At 37.3% G+C, this 17,312-nt stretch overlaps 1 protein-coding gene across 1 annotated transcript in view; it reads right to left on the bottom strand.

The window, feature by feature from the left end:
- LOC108298397 (target of Nesh-SH3-like) overlaps window positions 1-17,312 on the bottom strand; it is an 83,568-nt gene that overhangs the window by 51,722 nt on the left and 14,534 nt on the right. The window contains exons 12-14 of the mRNA XM_037735769.1: window positions 16,752-16,808; window positions 16,011-16,082; window positions 15,517-15,564 (exon numbers count right to left, since the gene is read on the bottom strand). Coding sequence (XP_037591697.1) covers window positions 15,517-15,564; window positions 16,011-16,082; window positions 16,752-16,808 — 177 coding nt within the window. The remainder of the gene's footprint in view (window positions 1-15,516; window positions 15,565-16,010; window positions 16,083-16,751; window positions 16,809-17,312) is intronic.

Genomic DNA, 17,312 nt, shown 5'->3' with positions numbered 1-17,312 from the left:
GCCCAGCTAATTTTTTGTATTTTTAGTAGAGACGGGGTTTCACCATGTTGACCAGGATGGTCTCGATCTCTTGACCTCGTGATCCACCCGCCTCGGCCTCCCAAAGTGCTGGGATTACAGGCGTGAGCCACCGCGCCCGGCCTACACTATTATTTTAATGATTGTCATAAGGATTTCCAAAAGCTTTTAGCTCAAGATCATTGTTTCGTTACTCTAATTGTGGCTATTCTTGGATATGGCTCAGGTATGAAAGTCTCCTAGTTGCCTTGATGTATTTATCTCTTTCATGTTTCTTCCCTGCCCATAAATCCCACATGTTATTTTGATGAGCTGGAAAGAAAATATATCATATGAAAAGATGTATATTTATATCACATAGAAACAAATATTCTATTTTTCTCATGTGAAAATCAGAGTGTATGTTTGACATACAAATATAATCCTCCTGACACAATAAAAAAATACATACAATACTTCCATTCCCATGTTACCTTAAAATCATGCATCATACAGACACAGCAAATTACACTGTTCACTTTGCCCATACTAGATCCAAGGAAATACTTGGTGTAAATGATACACTGCTATCTTTTTGTTTTCTGTCCTTTTTTATTCTCTTGATTCTGCTAAAGAAATATATTTGTGATAACTGACAGGTAGTGGTTCTGACGTGAATAAACCAAGACACATTAAAAAAACAGGGAGAAGTTAAATAATCAGCAAATCTAGTAGTGGCTTCTGAAAAGTACTTTTAACTTTTCCACTATGGGTGACATTGATTTTGCTGACATAAGCTAGCCCAGATGAATATTTGGTTAGGATATATTTGCTCAATTTTAATATTTTCTTCTGAAAGGATTTTAAAATGTGATCGGTAACTTTATTTCAGTAGATACCCGTGAAGGATGGATGGTTAGACATGAAGAGAGGCAAATAGGGCCACTGATTGAATCAAAGACACGTGGGATGTGGTGTGGACAGGACAGAGGAGCCATGCCAGGAACTCTAGTTTTTTGGTTCATTTTCAGCCAAGAGACAGGCAAAGTGGAGTTTTCCAGAGTGAATGCATTTGTGTTGAACTCCTTGAAAGTATGTCCAGCTCATCCCAATGGACCTTTCCAACTTACCCTGTTTCTCCAGGCAACTACCCGCTCATCAGTTTAGTCCAACTGCCACTGCTTGCCCTGTGCCTCTTTCCCATCTGTCCATAACTTGAAAGAGCCATTTGGATCTTTGACTGGTCAACTGTCATTCCAACTTGAAGACCTGCTGTAAATGACCCTCATCTGAGAAGCCTTTCCTTATGTCTCCAGGTGGTTTGTCTGTTCAACATGCTGCTCATTTCTCTATCATACTCATTGTAATATAGTATAACGTTGACGTTAATCCTAGGCACTCTGGTGGCTGACTGTATAGATTCTAATCCTGGCTTTGAAATCAGCTGTTTCACCTTGGCCAAATTTTTAAAACATTTATGCCTCAGTTTTCTAGTCTGTAAAATGGGGCAAGTAATAAAATCAATTTCACAGAGTTACATGGTTTAAAGTTTAAAAAGGCATGTAGTGTATTGGATGGCACAGAGGCTGTAGTATCGTAACTAAGTCCTGTCTTCATATTAGAGGGTGAAGTCTCTAGGGTAAGGATTCCTCTTTCAAAGTTTCTTTTTAGAAGTGCCTCACTTATCCCTGCACTCAGCACCCAGTAAAGTCTTAATAAGTACTAGATAACGAATTTTTCCTTCCAAATACAGTTTAAATTACAGAAAAAGCAACAAAAAAGAATAGCATTGATTTAGGAACAATTTTCTTTTTAGAATATTTAAATTTTTAAGTATTAAGAACCATTTGAATCTTAATACTTAAACAATACTTATTTTTAGCTGTTCTAAATCGCAATCACTAGAGCCAATTTAACACATCTGAAGATGTGTTAAAACATTCTCATTTTATATTGAAAGTCAGCATAAATATTACAAGGACAAATACACAGTTAATGTAAAGGGATCGAGTAAAATGGATTTTTAAAATAACCTATTATTTAGAAACAATCTGTGAACATAATGTATTATGGCTACTTTAAGGGAAGTTCCTAAAAGGCAGGCTCTCCTTGAACAAATATTAAAAGAAAATTTACCCAGAGTGGTCTGTAGTTCCTCTTGACTAGGACTTGGGGAAATAATGGGTATAAAAGGGATACCTCGTGTCTCTAGGGGAGCTGCAAAAGGAAAAGGACCAAGGTTGTAAATTTTTAGATTCAAAGCCAGCACCAGACCAGATTGGTATTACACGAAATTCCCTCACTTGAAATAGAAAAAGGAAAGAAGAAAGTTAAGTGTGCACACAACTTTCAGAAAAATGACTGTGGAATATTAGAATAATGGTTCTCAACTGTTTTTCACCAGGACACATACGACATGACATCCTATTCTTGAACCAATCTGAGAACGGCTGGTTGAGATGGGGTGTGGGTTAGACACAGTCCTGGACTATTGGCTGTAGCTCTGTCCCTCTCTGCCCCATTCAAGAGAGCACACAGGATTACAAAATGAGTGAGAATATCATCATGGTTGGGATAATCTCCTCGAGTCTGCTTGAGCGCAGTTTAACAAATCACTGGCGATTTTCAGTATTTTGACCAATATTGATAGTTACTTGCAGTGTCATTCAAACTTGCCACATGCTAGCATGTTACATTACAGCTGAGAACCACTATACCAATGGAAATTGTTAAATGGGCACCATTAGTAAACACAGTGGACTCATTTTGAACATGGAGATAGATGAAATAAATGAAGGTGGATACAACTCAGTATGAGTTGTCTTCAGGTGGTCTTCAAAGCAAACCCATTACAACAGTGAAATAATTGCTTTTCTATTTTGGAAAGAGTAATAATAATGAGAATGAAATGATGAAATGAATTGAGAAGAAGTGATGTCTCAATAGGATCATTTGAGAAAGATCCACAATCTTGATGGTAGCAAAGAAAACAGAGCTGGTCAATGTGGGAAAACCATTACCTATTGCTGTCTTTGGTGGCTCAAATCTAAAGGTGACAGCTTGCAGAACTATGCCAAAAGCAAACCAAAGGAACATATTTATGAGAATTACTACCTGGCAAAGTCAAAAGAGTTTCCGTGTTTTTTAGATGCACTGGCTTAATAATTTAAATGTTCTCTAAGAATTATGATAAAGAGAAAATTCTGCACATTAGATGCCAATCAGAGAACTTAGTTTGACTAAAACTTTCAAGTTCTCATCTGCTGTCACTTTGGGGAAAATTCTGAGTAGGCACCACATTTTTTTTTTTTTTTTTTAGGCGGGTTTTGCTCTTGTTGCCCAGGCTGGAGTGCACTGACGCGATCTCGGCTCACCGCAACCTCCGCCTCCTGGGTTCAGGCAATTCTCCTGCCTCAGCCTCCTGAGTAGCTGGGATTACAGGCACGTGCCACCATGCCCAGCTAATTTTTTGTATTTTTGGTAGAGACGGGGTTTCACCATGTTGACCAGGATGGTCTCGATCTCTTGACCTCGTGATCCACCCGCCTCGGCCTCCCAAAGTGCTGGGATTACAGGCTTGAGCCACCGCGCCCGGCCTCACATTTTTTACTTAAAAGTACACCCATAGTTGTGACGTAGCTACTGCTACATTTTGAAAGGATATAAGAGCTGCCTTAGTTAACGATGATATTTACAATTTTAGCATGATCTACTCAATGAACCTATGTACTAGCCCCTCATCTAACCATGGAAAAATATTTCAACCAGATGATTCAACTTACCCAAAGGATATATGCATTTTATACCCATATTTTTTCTCTGAATTTCTTCCATATCACAACAATTAGAAATGTATTTACTTCAAAAAATATTTTTTTTGAAAAATATACTTCTTAACCAGAGGATAAAATAATTAATTTACCAGGTTCGCTCTGAGAGACCTCAGTGTCTGGTTTCTGAGGAAGGAGCACATCTTTTGGAGCTGAAAGAAAAAGATGATAAAACACTGTATACTCTAAATGTCCCAAATGGAGTGAGCTTAACCTACAGATACCGAAATCCCAGAAAGCTCAATGAATGAAGCAAAAGTATTTTTACAGTGGTTAACAACCAGAGTTGAGAAGATGCCTGTTGTCTTCAAAATGGAAGAACGTTACCATACAGGGAAGATTCTGGTGGCAGTAAAACAGAAACGAAGTGAGTCACAGTTCATTTGGAAGACTTCCTTGAGGAAGAAGAATAGCTAACGTAATAAAACAATGAGGTAGAGCGTCCTCAAGTGGTTTTCAAAACAGAAGTCAGTTTTTGCATGAAGTGGTTGGCTGCTGTTTCATATTCTTGCTTAAAGTCCACCAACAGCAACAGAAAATATATATCTTAGATAAGGCACAAAAATGGCTACAAATTGGGGGAAACAATAAGAAAGGAAAAATCTTGAGTATGTAAGAAGATAACAAGACCTCATTCTGAATGGCACTTGCAGTTACTCGGGGGCAGACGATGAAGCAAAAGGAATCAGCCAGTCATTAGAAGATAGCACATGTAAGGTTAATGACAGTGCTCGTTATATGGTAAATGACAGCTGTTGCCATGTTTGTCTCCTTTAGTGAGGCAGCTTCCAGCATATTAGGTGTCAAGCATGCTTCACATAAGCATATGAAAGCAAAAGACAGAAATGTCAGCTGATCAAGAGGCCGACTCCTATGCAGTCCCTGAAATTCAGTATCTTTTTTAATGCTTGTATTCTATTTTAGCAAAACAAAACAGTAGATTGGAAACTTGGTATCACATTTCTCAGTGTGGAAAACAGTAGGGTGATTTGCCTATTGTTAGTACCAGATTTCTATAACAAAATCTCATTCCCCAAACAGTGGAAAGTACTTCAACTCAGTTTCCCCACGAGGAGGCCGTACCCAGCCCTACTCTCTCAATGAAAGGTTTCCCTACCACATTACACCTTTCATACACACCAGTATCTTTTTGTCAAGCAGTGTCATTTCCTTGCATCTTATGTGATGCGGGGGAAAAATTGTGATTCAGGCTAGAATCTTGCCTCAGAAGAAAGATGAAGGAAACTTTCTTTATCATGAGGTGGCCAAACACCACTTTACCATTAGTGTAGAAATAGGTCATATAAAATGAACAATCTATTTTTCTTGTTTTTGGGAATCACGTCTAACTTGCATGCCACATCTGCTCTTAGACTATGCCGGTAAGTATCAGTGAAATTACAGTTGTGAAACTGGTACACTGAACAGAAACTTGACTCAGAACCTCTATGAGCTAAAAGGTAACATGCAAGGATAGTTGAAAATATGGCTTATTTTCTTAAAAAAAGAAACCTTAAAAAGATTAGTGGTTGATAAGGTAGAGAAAGCCCACCACAATAGTGAATACTTTGCCTTTGCATGTAGTTTCTTGGGATAGTCAAATAGTAAAATATGAGAAATTTCCAGCCATAAATGAAATAAAATGTTTATCTTGAGGCCGAAGGAGAAGGCACTTTGATTTAGTTCTGTGAAGGCCATGAGCATTCAAAGCAGCCTTTAGTTTATAAAGTTTCTAGTTAGTTACAGTGCTAGACCAAGCAAAAAGGACCTGGGATTAAGGAAAGCAGAAGCCGAGGAGACATGTGGTGCTAATACATCTACCATCCTGTAAATACATTATTCACTGCTGCTCTAGTTCACTGAGGAATTTAGGCTGGGGTAATGTGGATTCCAGATGCTAAAACTGGCACTTCTCTTTTTAACCATGAAGTGATGATTTAATAAACTGCCTTAGCAGACTTCCTAAAGCAGGTGAAATCAGTGGAAAGGCAAGAAATAGAAATATTTACAGGAAAGTAATATGAATCATTCTCCTACTTGGCCAGCTACAGCTCCAAGAAATTCAAGCTGTTTTTTCTTTTTTTCCTATGTGGCATCCCTCTGTATACTGAACTAGAGCAGGATCCCTGCAACCTTTATCTTTCATGTCGGGAGAAACTCATCAATGAAAATAACAACTTCCTGAGAAGGCAGTTTTGATTTCTTTATAAGAATATTTATTATAATTTTAGACTTAATTAACCAACTTATACCATTTATGCCAACCAATCTTTTTGAATAAAGCGTGTCACTCCAAAGAAAAGTCCAACTAACACAAGACAAGTAGGAATGGCCAATATCTACCATAGACAAGTGTAAATGCATGTGCATGAATCTTTAGAGTCAGAAAATAATACGTTTCCTTTTGATAAAGTTAGAATATGAAGTCTGCAATAAGGTTTACCCTGGCAATAGACTACAAAGAGACCGATTCTCTTAGCAAAGAAACATGTGTATGCTACATACCCTTTTCACCTCAAGGCTCTCTATTCCTTTATTCTAACCTTGTACCATGAGGGCCGGTCTGAGAGGAAGCCCCATCAAAGGCCACCTGCTGGCTGTCCCTGTTTTCTTGGGCCAACCTCCCGTCCATCTTATGTGACACCTTTTACTTTTCATTATTTCTATTTTTCTCTATTTGTCCATGTTTCCATTTCTCTCTGAATTACTTCCCCTCTACCTATGAAACAGCTCAAATACTCTTATATTTCCCCCAAAATATTATTCCCTTGACATGGCTTTACCTTCAAACAATCCCTCTCTCTTGCTCTCATTCCTTTAATCAAAAAACTATACATCTGCCTCTGCTTCCTCAACTTTTAGATGTATCTTCTTCATCCACCGTGGTCCAGCCTCCACTTCCCTCATTTCCTGCAACAATGCCTTAATCATATTCTTAGGTCCAGGAACTCTGAAGGCTGAGTTGTCTCTTCACCTATTCAATAGCAAAACGTCACTTGTACTGATCTAAGGGCTGTTTATAGGTTTTAATTGTCTTGCTTTGTCAGACTATTCATACTGTTCACTGAAGACACATTAAAGTTTCTTTGTGTTTTTTTGAGATGGAGTTTTGCTCATTACCCAAGCTGGAGTGCAATGGCTCGATCTTGGCTCACTGCAACCTCCGCCTCCTGGGTTCAAGCAATTCTCTGGCCTCAGTGTCCCGAGTGGTTAGGACTACAGGCACGCGCCACCACGCCCAGTTAATTTTTGTATTTTTAGTAGAGACCGGGTTTCACCATGTTGACCAGGATGGTCTCGATCTCCTGACCTCGTGATCCACCTGCCTCGGCCTCCCAAAGTGCTGGGATTATAGGCATGAGCCACCATGCCTGGCCCCACATTAACCTTTCTAATCAATGATACATGTACTCATTTAAGTTTCTAAATTCTGGAAACTGCTAATTCTGAAGCACACAGCCGAAAGGTTTCAGAGTGGGTTCTGGACATACCCGGTCAAGCTGGCAGCCTCTATGACCCCTCTCCATCTCATTGCCACTGCAATGCCATTGCCAACCTTCCCTCCTTAGGACTTTTCCTGCCTCACCTCCCAACTCCTTTCCTGGTTCTCCCCTATCTTTTTTGACAACATCTGGAGGCTCTTTTTCCTCTGCCTACTCCTGAAATATAACTATGCTGCCTAAATATTTGATTTCCGGCTTCTGATTTTCTCCATCTATACTTTCTCCTCATTGATGTTATCCAGGATTTAAGAACGATCTAGATGTAAACAAGTGACTCCTAAATCTGTGCCCCAAATGCTGACTTCTGTTTAGAAGTCCAGAAAGCATTTTCAACCATCAGCTAGAGTCTTCCCACTCAGCGTTCTGCTGGCCCTGCAAGCCTAGCATGTACACAGCCATCTTTATTCCTCCCTCTGTGTCCCCTGTCTCAGCAAACTGCATTATTATGTGCCACCTGCCCAGTCCAGGAACAGCACTGTCACCCTTCTCTCCATAGCATTCGGTCATTCTCTAGGTCTTTGCAGTTCCATATCCAAAGGCATTTCAGCAGTATGCCCCTAGTTTCCTTTCTACCACAATTACTTCAATTTCTCAGACTTACCTTTCTAGATTGTTGCAAATCTCCTAAGTGATTCCTTGCTACTAATCTTTATTTTCCAGTTAATACTCCATTAAAAAAAAAAAGGCCATCTTTCTAAAATACAGATATAATTATATCACTCCCATGATTACACAAAGAAATGCATACAAATTTAATGGCTGCTAATTGTCTAAAGAAAAAAATCTGAAGAGCTTAGCATAACCTAAAAGCCCTCAAACATATGAATCCAATTAAATGAAGTCTCCATCTCTCAATAATCTCATCATATGGCCAGCAAGGCAGTCATTCTGAATCATGCTGTATCTCAGCTATACAGAGCACTTCTTATACCTCTGAATCTTTGCTTCCTTAAAAATCAACAATAGCTACTTGTCTATTAAAATCTATCTTAAAGCTCTTTTTCTTGATGATACCTTCTCCAATTCATACATTTATAATGTATTACTTTTCTGTTATTTCACTGTGTTTTGTTTATATTACTAGCCCATTAATTACTGAGATTTGCCTTGTTTTACAGTTACTATTCCTCTTTTCTCTACTGCACTGTGTTGGGATAATACCTAATTCTTTTTATCCTGATAGCACTAAGCATGAAACCAGGCAGATAAGTGGCAATCAATATTTGCTGAATTGAACAAACATTAGTGCATTTTTTTTTAAAGAGCAAATCTGGAAAAGATGGGCAATTCTCATGAACCAGCATTGAACTTTACTAAGCAACATTTTTTTTTTTTTTTTTTTTGAGACAGAGTCTCGCTCTGTTGCCCAGGCTGGAGTGCAGTGGTGTGATCTCGGCTCACTGCAACCTCCCCCTCCTGGGTTCAAGTGATTCTCTTGCCTCAGCCTCCGGAGTAGCTGGGATTACAGACATGCACCACCACGCCTGGCTAATTTTTGTATTTTTAGTAGAGATGGGGTTTCACCATGTTGGCCAGGCTGGTCTTGAACTCCTGACCTCATGATCTGCCCACCTCTGCCTTCCAAAGTGCTGGGATTACAGGCATGAGCCACCACACCCAGCCGCTAAGCAGCATTTTAAAGACTTAAATGGGCCTCTCCCAAAAGTCTCTACTTCTTTTCCAGTTTACTGTTGTAAAACAGTATTAAAAAATCGAGGCCAGGCATGGTGGCTCATACCTGCAATCCCAGCTACTTGGGAGGCTGAGACAGGAGGATCACTTGAGCCCAGGACATTGAGGCTGCAGTGAGCTATGATTACATCACTGCATTCCAGGCAACAGAATGCGATCCTGTCTCCAAAAAAAAAAGGAAAGAAAAATCTAAAGAAATAACTTATTAATCACATCAATGGCATAGCATATATAATCTTAAAAAGATTTAGAGGCAAAGAGGAAGGCACGGAGTCACTAAAACTTGAAAGAAAAGCATACTGATATCTAATATATCATCAGGACAAATAAGCAAATTGCTGATAACTCCTGATTTGAATTCTCATGTGTGAGAAGAAAGATATCTTGCCTCTAGGAAAATTGATTTTGAAAAACTATTTAACAAAGAATAAAATTACATAGTACATCTTTAAGGGGAAAAATAAGCAGCTTAGGAAACAATGTCTAGAAGACGCTAATGAAGCATTGTAGAATGGCAACGGTAACAGTATGCTCTTAGGGAGGTAGTTCTCTACCCTGCTCTTCCCAACTCCTATTCTGACAAAAAGTATACATGGAAATAACTGCTAACTATTGTTATATTGGCTTGCTCAATTCTAAATGTATTGTCTTCTAAGACTATATCAGAAAAAAATACACTTATTAGGTGAATGTCCAATCAGGTTTCTCCCTAATATAAATCTGGTGATATTTTTAAAGTAGGTAATCCAAGCAAATGATTTCAATTTGTAAGAAATAATTAAACACTTAATTATTCACCAAAAGCTCCCCTCAAAACCAGTTTAACTGAAAACATAAAACGAACTACAGAAATTCCAAAGACTACAAATAAGAATTTTCCAAAGGGAAGAGACACTTAGAATATTCATGAGGATTTGGATAGCTTGCTGATATCCAGATTTTCTCCCTGGTTTTATCCTGATGACTGAAATCTATCCCAATGCCTGGGGGGCCAGAAGGATGACCGCAAAGCCAAGACAGCTCTTGGTCTAGAAAGGAGCTCATAAGGAAGACAGTTCTGATGAGCGAGACCTCCTCCTGTTTAGACTCCAAGTTAAATGGCACCTATTTTCTAGCAAGGGAGCTCTTTGCTCTGAATTGTAAATCATTCTTCCAAGGTAGATGAGGAGAAAAGCCACTGTCATTTTGGTGTGGACATGGAGTATGGGCTCAATTTGTCAAGATTCCTCATTAAATGTCATAGATAATTCAACTGAATGGCTGGAAGGTTTTTTCTAAAGGCCTCACTGGATGAAGCTTGTGTTATGCCCAATCTACCGAATGGAAATGCTATACAGTGAATCTAAGACTGACTTCCTCTTTGATACAGGTCAAGAAATCCAAGTTTGTTACTTCTGATCTCTCTCAGGATAAATTTTGAGATAAATGTCACAATAAAACATAGCTCTGTCCTGACCTCAGCACTATGTTTTACATTCTTAGACTTTTACAGAAGAGTTTATTTCTCTAGGATACTAATACGTATTAAAATACACATGTCATTTACCCTGTCTTCTGAAATATAACCCATAGAACCTGGTAAATAAAGTATTTGGTTCATTAGGATGTGAATTTGAGTCTAGGTAAAACCTAAACGCTGTTTGAATACCACAGTGGTAAGAGTTGCCTTGTGATTATTCCTGGGGGTGTCACACTTCTGTGGCAATGGAGAGCCCTGATCATAATGGCTGGGGCAATACCAGGTTTGGGGACAAAACCTTAACTCTGAACATGTAGAGCTGGAGAGGTGTCGGAAGAGCACTGAGAGAGGTCTTAGTTCTCCAGGAGGTAGTTCTCTGCTCTGCTTATCCACACCCCTATTTTAATAAAAAGCATAAACAGGGATAGTTGTTAACTATTTGAAACTTAGAATGCAGTATAAGAATGGAAAATTACAGCAAGCTTCTTATTTACTACGCTGCATTTTAATAAGTATAAAGTACAGCTCAAAAAGATAAAGTTGCAGATAAAGTTTTCCTATTACTTCATATCTCCTGTGCCTTAAAAATTTTTGATTGACCATGAATCATGCCTGAGTGTCTTAACTTTTAGTATTTATTTTTCATTTTTTATAGTTCAACATTCAAGTTTTCATGCTTTCTTCTTTCCATTGGTTTTCTCCTTTGGTCTCAGCTTTATATGCAAATCCAAGCTGAGAGCTTCTTCTCATATAGTTTTGTCTGTTGATTTTTAAAGTCAGATTTTAGTTTCCTATTATAATAACAAATTTAATATACTTGGTCTATTTAATAACTTGGTATATTCTTAATACTTTGATACGTTTTTATCCCTATTCGTTATTCACTAATCATTAGTTATTTTTCTAAGACTTTTATTATGTTCATGTTTCAAATGTATCGTTGTTATTTAAAATTTCATGTTATTTGGGGGAATGTTGCCTTGATATATTTATTATCAGAATAAATTATATATTTATTATCAGAATAAATTATTTTTATAGCTAAGTTTTAGCAATTATAATATATTTACAATTATGCTAAATAAGGCAAATTTAAAATCATTAGCTGAATATGGAACATAAAATAATCTTATGCTTAACACATAAAGTGTGCTAAGGTATAGCCTGAACACTGATAAAACAAAGCATTACTCATATAGGAGTCAGACAGAAAACTAAACCTTAAGCTGTAGAAATAGGTCAGTTAGACTTCCAGATAATTTTAGAACAGTGAAATCCGAGAAACTGCAAAATCTCAAATTACAAAGCATCAGAGTAAGATGATGACTTTTGTGGAACTTTCCTTCAAAATAGAAGGTTTAATGATAGGTAACATTTCTCTCAATTGATATTAGAGACCACACCTAAAACTACAGGGGTTTTTTTCCTTCCTTGTAGAAAAACAAGAATGACAGTACCTAATGGCAGGGATTTTGAGGTATGAGTAAAATATTTGTGGTGGGAATCCAGAATCACTACCTGGGTCAATCATAATGTGATGGTGCTAAACATTTTCCTTTCCCTAGACCAGATCAATGGTAGCAAAGGTTCCTTTCCTGGTATCCTGGATGGGTGTACTTTAGATATTTATTGTAGACAGGCCATGTATTGATGAAAATTTTAAATTAGATGATTGGCAGAAGGAAATACATTCAGGAATAGTGGAAGGGACAGGAGTGTAGTCTCAGGCTGGGGAAGGAAAAGGAAGTAGGCAGCCTACTTTTTCCAGGAAATGCCATTCACATCCATCTTATCTTCAATAGCACAACATTAAGGGAAGCTCTGTGGAATAAGCTCTTCCAATGATGTACTTTTTTACCAAGTCCAAAAATAAATTTAAATATTAGTTTATAGAGAAAGACTTGTTTTACAAGCGTTAAAGGCTCAATCTGCTATCATAACTATTAATAAACAATTTGCTAGAATAATCCCACTAAACCTCAAACTTTTCAAGCTAAAATGTAAAATATATATTTACCTGGTTGTGTTTGTGGGATTCTTGGGCGTGGTGATGTTTTTGGCTTAGGAGGAGCATGCGTTGTCTGCTTGGGAGCTAAAAGAAAGGATACAGGTTTGGAAATCTTGAGCCCTTCAAGAATGGCAGTACCTAAGCTCAAAGATGTTTACTGAGTGACTGACGACCTCAATGCCCAACAATGAGTGCTCCTAAAGATCTGCAGAGTATAGGAAGATAACTTTTTTATGTAACAGAAAACAAAAGTCACATTAAATGATATCTAAGATGTTCGGCTGGCAAAATGAAACTTGAGATTTCAGAAATATTGACATCAAATACCTTTTAAATAGTTTGAGGATAAATTTTATAATAACAAGCATTCATCCTTATAAGTTCATATAATTTTATCAGAATATTTTGTTGTACTATTTTAAATGCAAATACATGTTTTCTAAATAAAAAAACAAAGTTAACATATTATATTCCAAATATATAATGTATTTTAATAGCAAGTGCTAAGGGAAACATTAATCTTACTAAACAAAATGCAGTTTTAATTGGCTATATAGGGGAAGAGAAATTGAACACCAAGAATATTTTCTATGGAGAGTCATTCCTTTGCTGGGCAAATCCTAAAGAAATTCTAGGACATTCAGTGTAAAAATCAATTTTTTCTTCACCAAAAAAATGAAAAATCTATCCTGCTAAAGGAAAAGAATTATCAGATGCAAGGTGGCAGCTTGTGGAAAAACCTCATTTGGTTGAACTAAAGTGTGTTTGGGATAAAGAAAGGTAAAGATAAACATGGTAAGCGTCAGACACCTTAAGAAAAACTTGCTGAAAATAAGGGTTATTTGACACCAGAAGTTTCTGAAGGAGTCTGTAGAATCTTCTTCCTGATACTAAATGAAAAAATGCAAGGAATACAATGATTTCAGTGGAATCTTCTTTCCTGTAGAGAGATGAATACTGATATATGTTGGAGATGACCTGGTTTAGAAGCCTGGAACTTAGGGGTTTAGAGCCCCCTTTGCTAATCACTGGATATACAGTCTCAGGTTCTTCATCAAAAGTGATACAATTTTTAAGAAGCCTCCCAATCTTAAAATTCTGTGATTCTAGAGTTTCTCATAGTTTGTGATTTTCTGATTCTCAACTACCCTACTTGCTAAGGTTCTAACTGATGTGCTACTTACTTTCCCCAGAAAATAAGAAAGACCATCTGAAGGTTAGGCATGTCATGAAGCAATTCCATGGAAAATGATACAGAATGAGATAAGAACCACTAATAACACTAATTGCAAGGAGACATTCCAATAATATTAATTATAGTTATTAAGAACAAAATTTGGAAAAGTTTGGTATAACTGACAGATTCCATTATTTTAGTCAATGTAGATTTTTTTTAATTTTGGTTAAAAAACTGTAGGGTTTATAGGCAACATTTACTAGGATATTTAGCAGACAATGAGTAAACTTAATATCCACGTCTCCCCTGGAAGCAGAGCCATATAAAAATATTTAATGACACTTAAAAAAGAAGTTTAGGCTTATTTATAACCCTCTATTCCATTGAAACCTATAGCTATTAAGAGAATTTTTTATAATTAGGAGGCATATTTAGATACTCATGTTGATTATTTTTCCTTCCTTTCAAACTCTAATATGAGAAGCCAAATTAATTGGTTTGTTTCAGTTTTTCTTATTTGTATGCAGTGAAATGGCCAAAGCAGTGCAGAAAGGAGTGGAAGGAAGTCAGGTATCTGAATAACTACAAGGTGACTGGCCAGTACATCCCCTTACATGTGGTTTGCACAGTCAAACCTGTTTCTGGAGGTTTCTTTTAATGTCAAAAGCAAATTAGAAAGTTTAAATTACTTTTTACCTGATCACAGAACTTGTAAAACTAATTGAGATGAATCAGAATTAAAATTCGAATATATACATTTAAAAATAGATCAGAATATAAATGTTCTTCCCCAGAAGCATTCCTATTCCCTGAATTAAACACTTGAAGAGTAGCTGAGAGGTGTTTCAACCATATGCTAAAGAACAACCCTGCCATTTGAGTAATTATCAATGATAGCGGGACATCCGCGAGGTAGGATTACCCATCAAAGACTGTGGGCAGAGTGATAAAGTCAGGGCCTCTGGTGGCTTGAGGTGACCGCACTGACATTCTGCAAACACTCACCTCACATACGATATAGAAAATAATGTATTTACCGGGTTCAGTCTGAGGCTCATCTGGGCTGGGTAGGATTATAGATTGAGAAGGCAGAGGAGACGTTTCTATGGTAATTGGAGGAAAGTACACTGGTTACTATAGCACTCCACGGACTTTGAGTACAGTTGACAGGCCAGATGGCAACAAATAGATTTTTCAAAATAAAGAAAATTGCAAGTCTGCAGCAAAACAGCATTCCTACTCCTTCATAAGGCATCTGGTTAAAAAAAAAAAAGCTTGTAGATGCAGCTTATAAAGTACTTCTAAAACCCTCATTTCACAGGACTCTACCTCAACAATGCTAGAAAGATATATTCAATAGGAATCATGACGGGATAAAGGAATTTTTAAAGTATTATAGCATGAGTCAGTTAAGCAGCACTCAATTTCACTTAAAGAATGGAGAAAAAAGCCGCATGTGTAAATAAACGTGATGGGATGAGTGTTAATTGCAAGTATGTTGCTAGGTCAGAAAGTATAAACCGATCATCACACCAAAGAAGCATGATCTGAAACATTCAATACAAGGCCAAGCTGGCAGAATGTTCCATGTTAGGAAAAAAAGTATTTTAGATTCAATAGTTCTGCTGACCAATGTAGAGAAAAAAGCAAAGTCTTGTTACACAATTGAATTGACGGAAAGACATTTTTGGACAGTGGTTATGGATAGGAGCACCTTGAAAGAAAAGTAACTGCTATGGCAAAGAGTGATGGTGTAACATGAATTCACAATGAGAGAGACCCAGAGGTTCTCAGGTGGTGGCGGCAATGAGGACAGAAAGCACATAGGGCTAGGCTACTGAGAATATTACCTAGTGTGGTCTCAGGTGGTTCAGACACATATGTAATAGATTCCACAACTGTACCAAAACAAAGGAGAACAATTTTAGAAACCATAAGATATTAAGCTGTAAAGTATTTTTTTTTTGAATATCAAATTTTGTTAAGAACTTGCCTAGTAATTTTACAGATAGGACAATAGACAGGAAAAAAGAATTAGGAGAAAAATCTATTCTGTAATATGAACCCTTCAATTAATATGTTTTAACTGTCATTAACCGGGTTTCAAATGTTACTATGCCTTAACCTTTAGACTTGAACAGAGAGACCAGAATTTACTTCTGTATTCAGAGACAGTCAATCATCACTTTAAGAATTCAAGAATGTTGGAAGCTACAGCTCTTCAAAATCTGTTTAATTGTAGGAATCAAGAAACACAGCTTGAACTTTCATATTCCATGGAGGTAACTCATGTTCATTTAGAACGTGTGGAATAAATGAATCAACGCGTAAAAACCTTTGCTACCTTCAGTCTTTGACTCCTCTGGCCAGAGTGGTGCTTTGGCAGTGGGATATACATAGTCTGTTTTGGCTGGTGCTAGGGAAGAAATGGGAATTGCTGGTTAGCGATGGGCAACCCAAAGCATACTGTAATAGAACGCTGCGTTTAATTTGAAAATAGAACTGAGCTATCTTAAGCAGATTCATTCTTGAGATTAATAGTTAGGTAGATTTTGAAGATAACTCCAGTTTAGGAGGGCAGAAATGAAAGCAGGAAATGAAGGCAGTGTGCTACGGGGGAAACACGCATACCCCATACATAATATATGCGAAGCCAACAACAATTCTACCGGGAACAAAGCAGATAATTCCCCTTCCATTTTTTTTTTCATGTAAGAATTCCAGTAAGAAACACACATAGAATGAGTACTTGGAGAGCAAAAGCATGGATAAATCCAAAAAGTGATATGAAAATGAAAAATAGGTTATGCGTATATGTACACATTTATATTGAAAGAGCAATCAGAATTAAAAGGTTAAAATATTCAAGTGAGAATAAGGAAATTATGAAACTTGCATAGCAATACAGCAGATATAAACACAATTGTGCTGTATACAACATTCAAGACCCATTGGATGAGCACAGACAAGCTGTGAGGAGCAGGTGGCTATGAAATGTCACAAAGCATGAGGACATCCAGAGATGACTTTTGCGATGAGATGAAAAAGCACATATGCTTGACTTCCCATTGGGGAATAGTTTTACCTATAGTCTCCTTTGGTGACTCAGTGCTAAATGTAACCGATTCCAGAACATCAGAAACTATTAAAAAAACAGAAAATAGTACAGTTGATCAAGGATAGGTTGTAAGTATTTACAAAAATGCTTTGCATCCAGTAAGTGCTCAGTTAACTGTTAGGATAACAACATTATTAACACTAAGGGAAGTCCTCGTAACTGAACTGAATTCACAACATTATAACTACTGTAGGTTACCATTAACAACCTACTTTGTACATTCAACGTGAGTACCAAAATGTCATTTATCTAATTAAAAGACACTCAAAAGAGATGGAAAGAAATTACAATCCTATGCTAGAAAAGAAATAGGATCCAATGTTTAATTTATTTGAGACAGAGTCATGCTCTGTCACCCATGCTGGAGTATAGTGGCATGGTCTGGGCTCACTGCAACCTCTGCCTCCCAGGTTCGAGCGATTCTCCTGCCTCAGCCTCTCAAGTAGCTGGGACTACAGGCGTGCACTATTACGCTTGGCTAATTTTTGCATTTTTAGGAGAGACAGGGTTTCACCATGTTGGCCAGCC

Source organism: Cebus imitator, unplaced genomic scaffold (genome assembly GCF_001604975.1).
Source record: "Cebus imitator isolate Cc_AM_T3 unplaced genomic scaffold, Cebus_imitator-1.0 Scaffold950, whole genome shotgun sequence".
Taxonomy (NCBI): domain Eukaryota; kingdom Metazoa; phylum Chordata; class Mammalia; order Primates; family Cebidae; genus Cebus; species Cebus imitator.
Note: the sequence above shows the minus strand (reverse complement) of the source record. Positions and strands in the feature narration are given on the sequence as shown.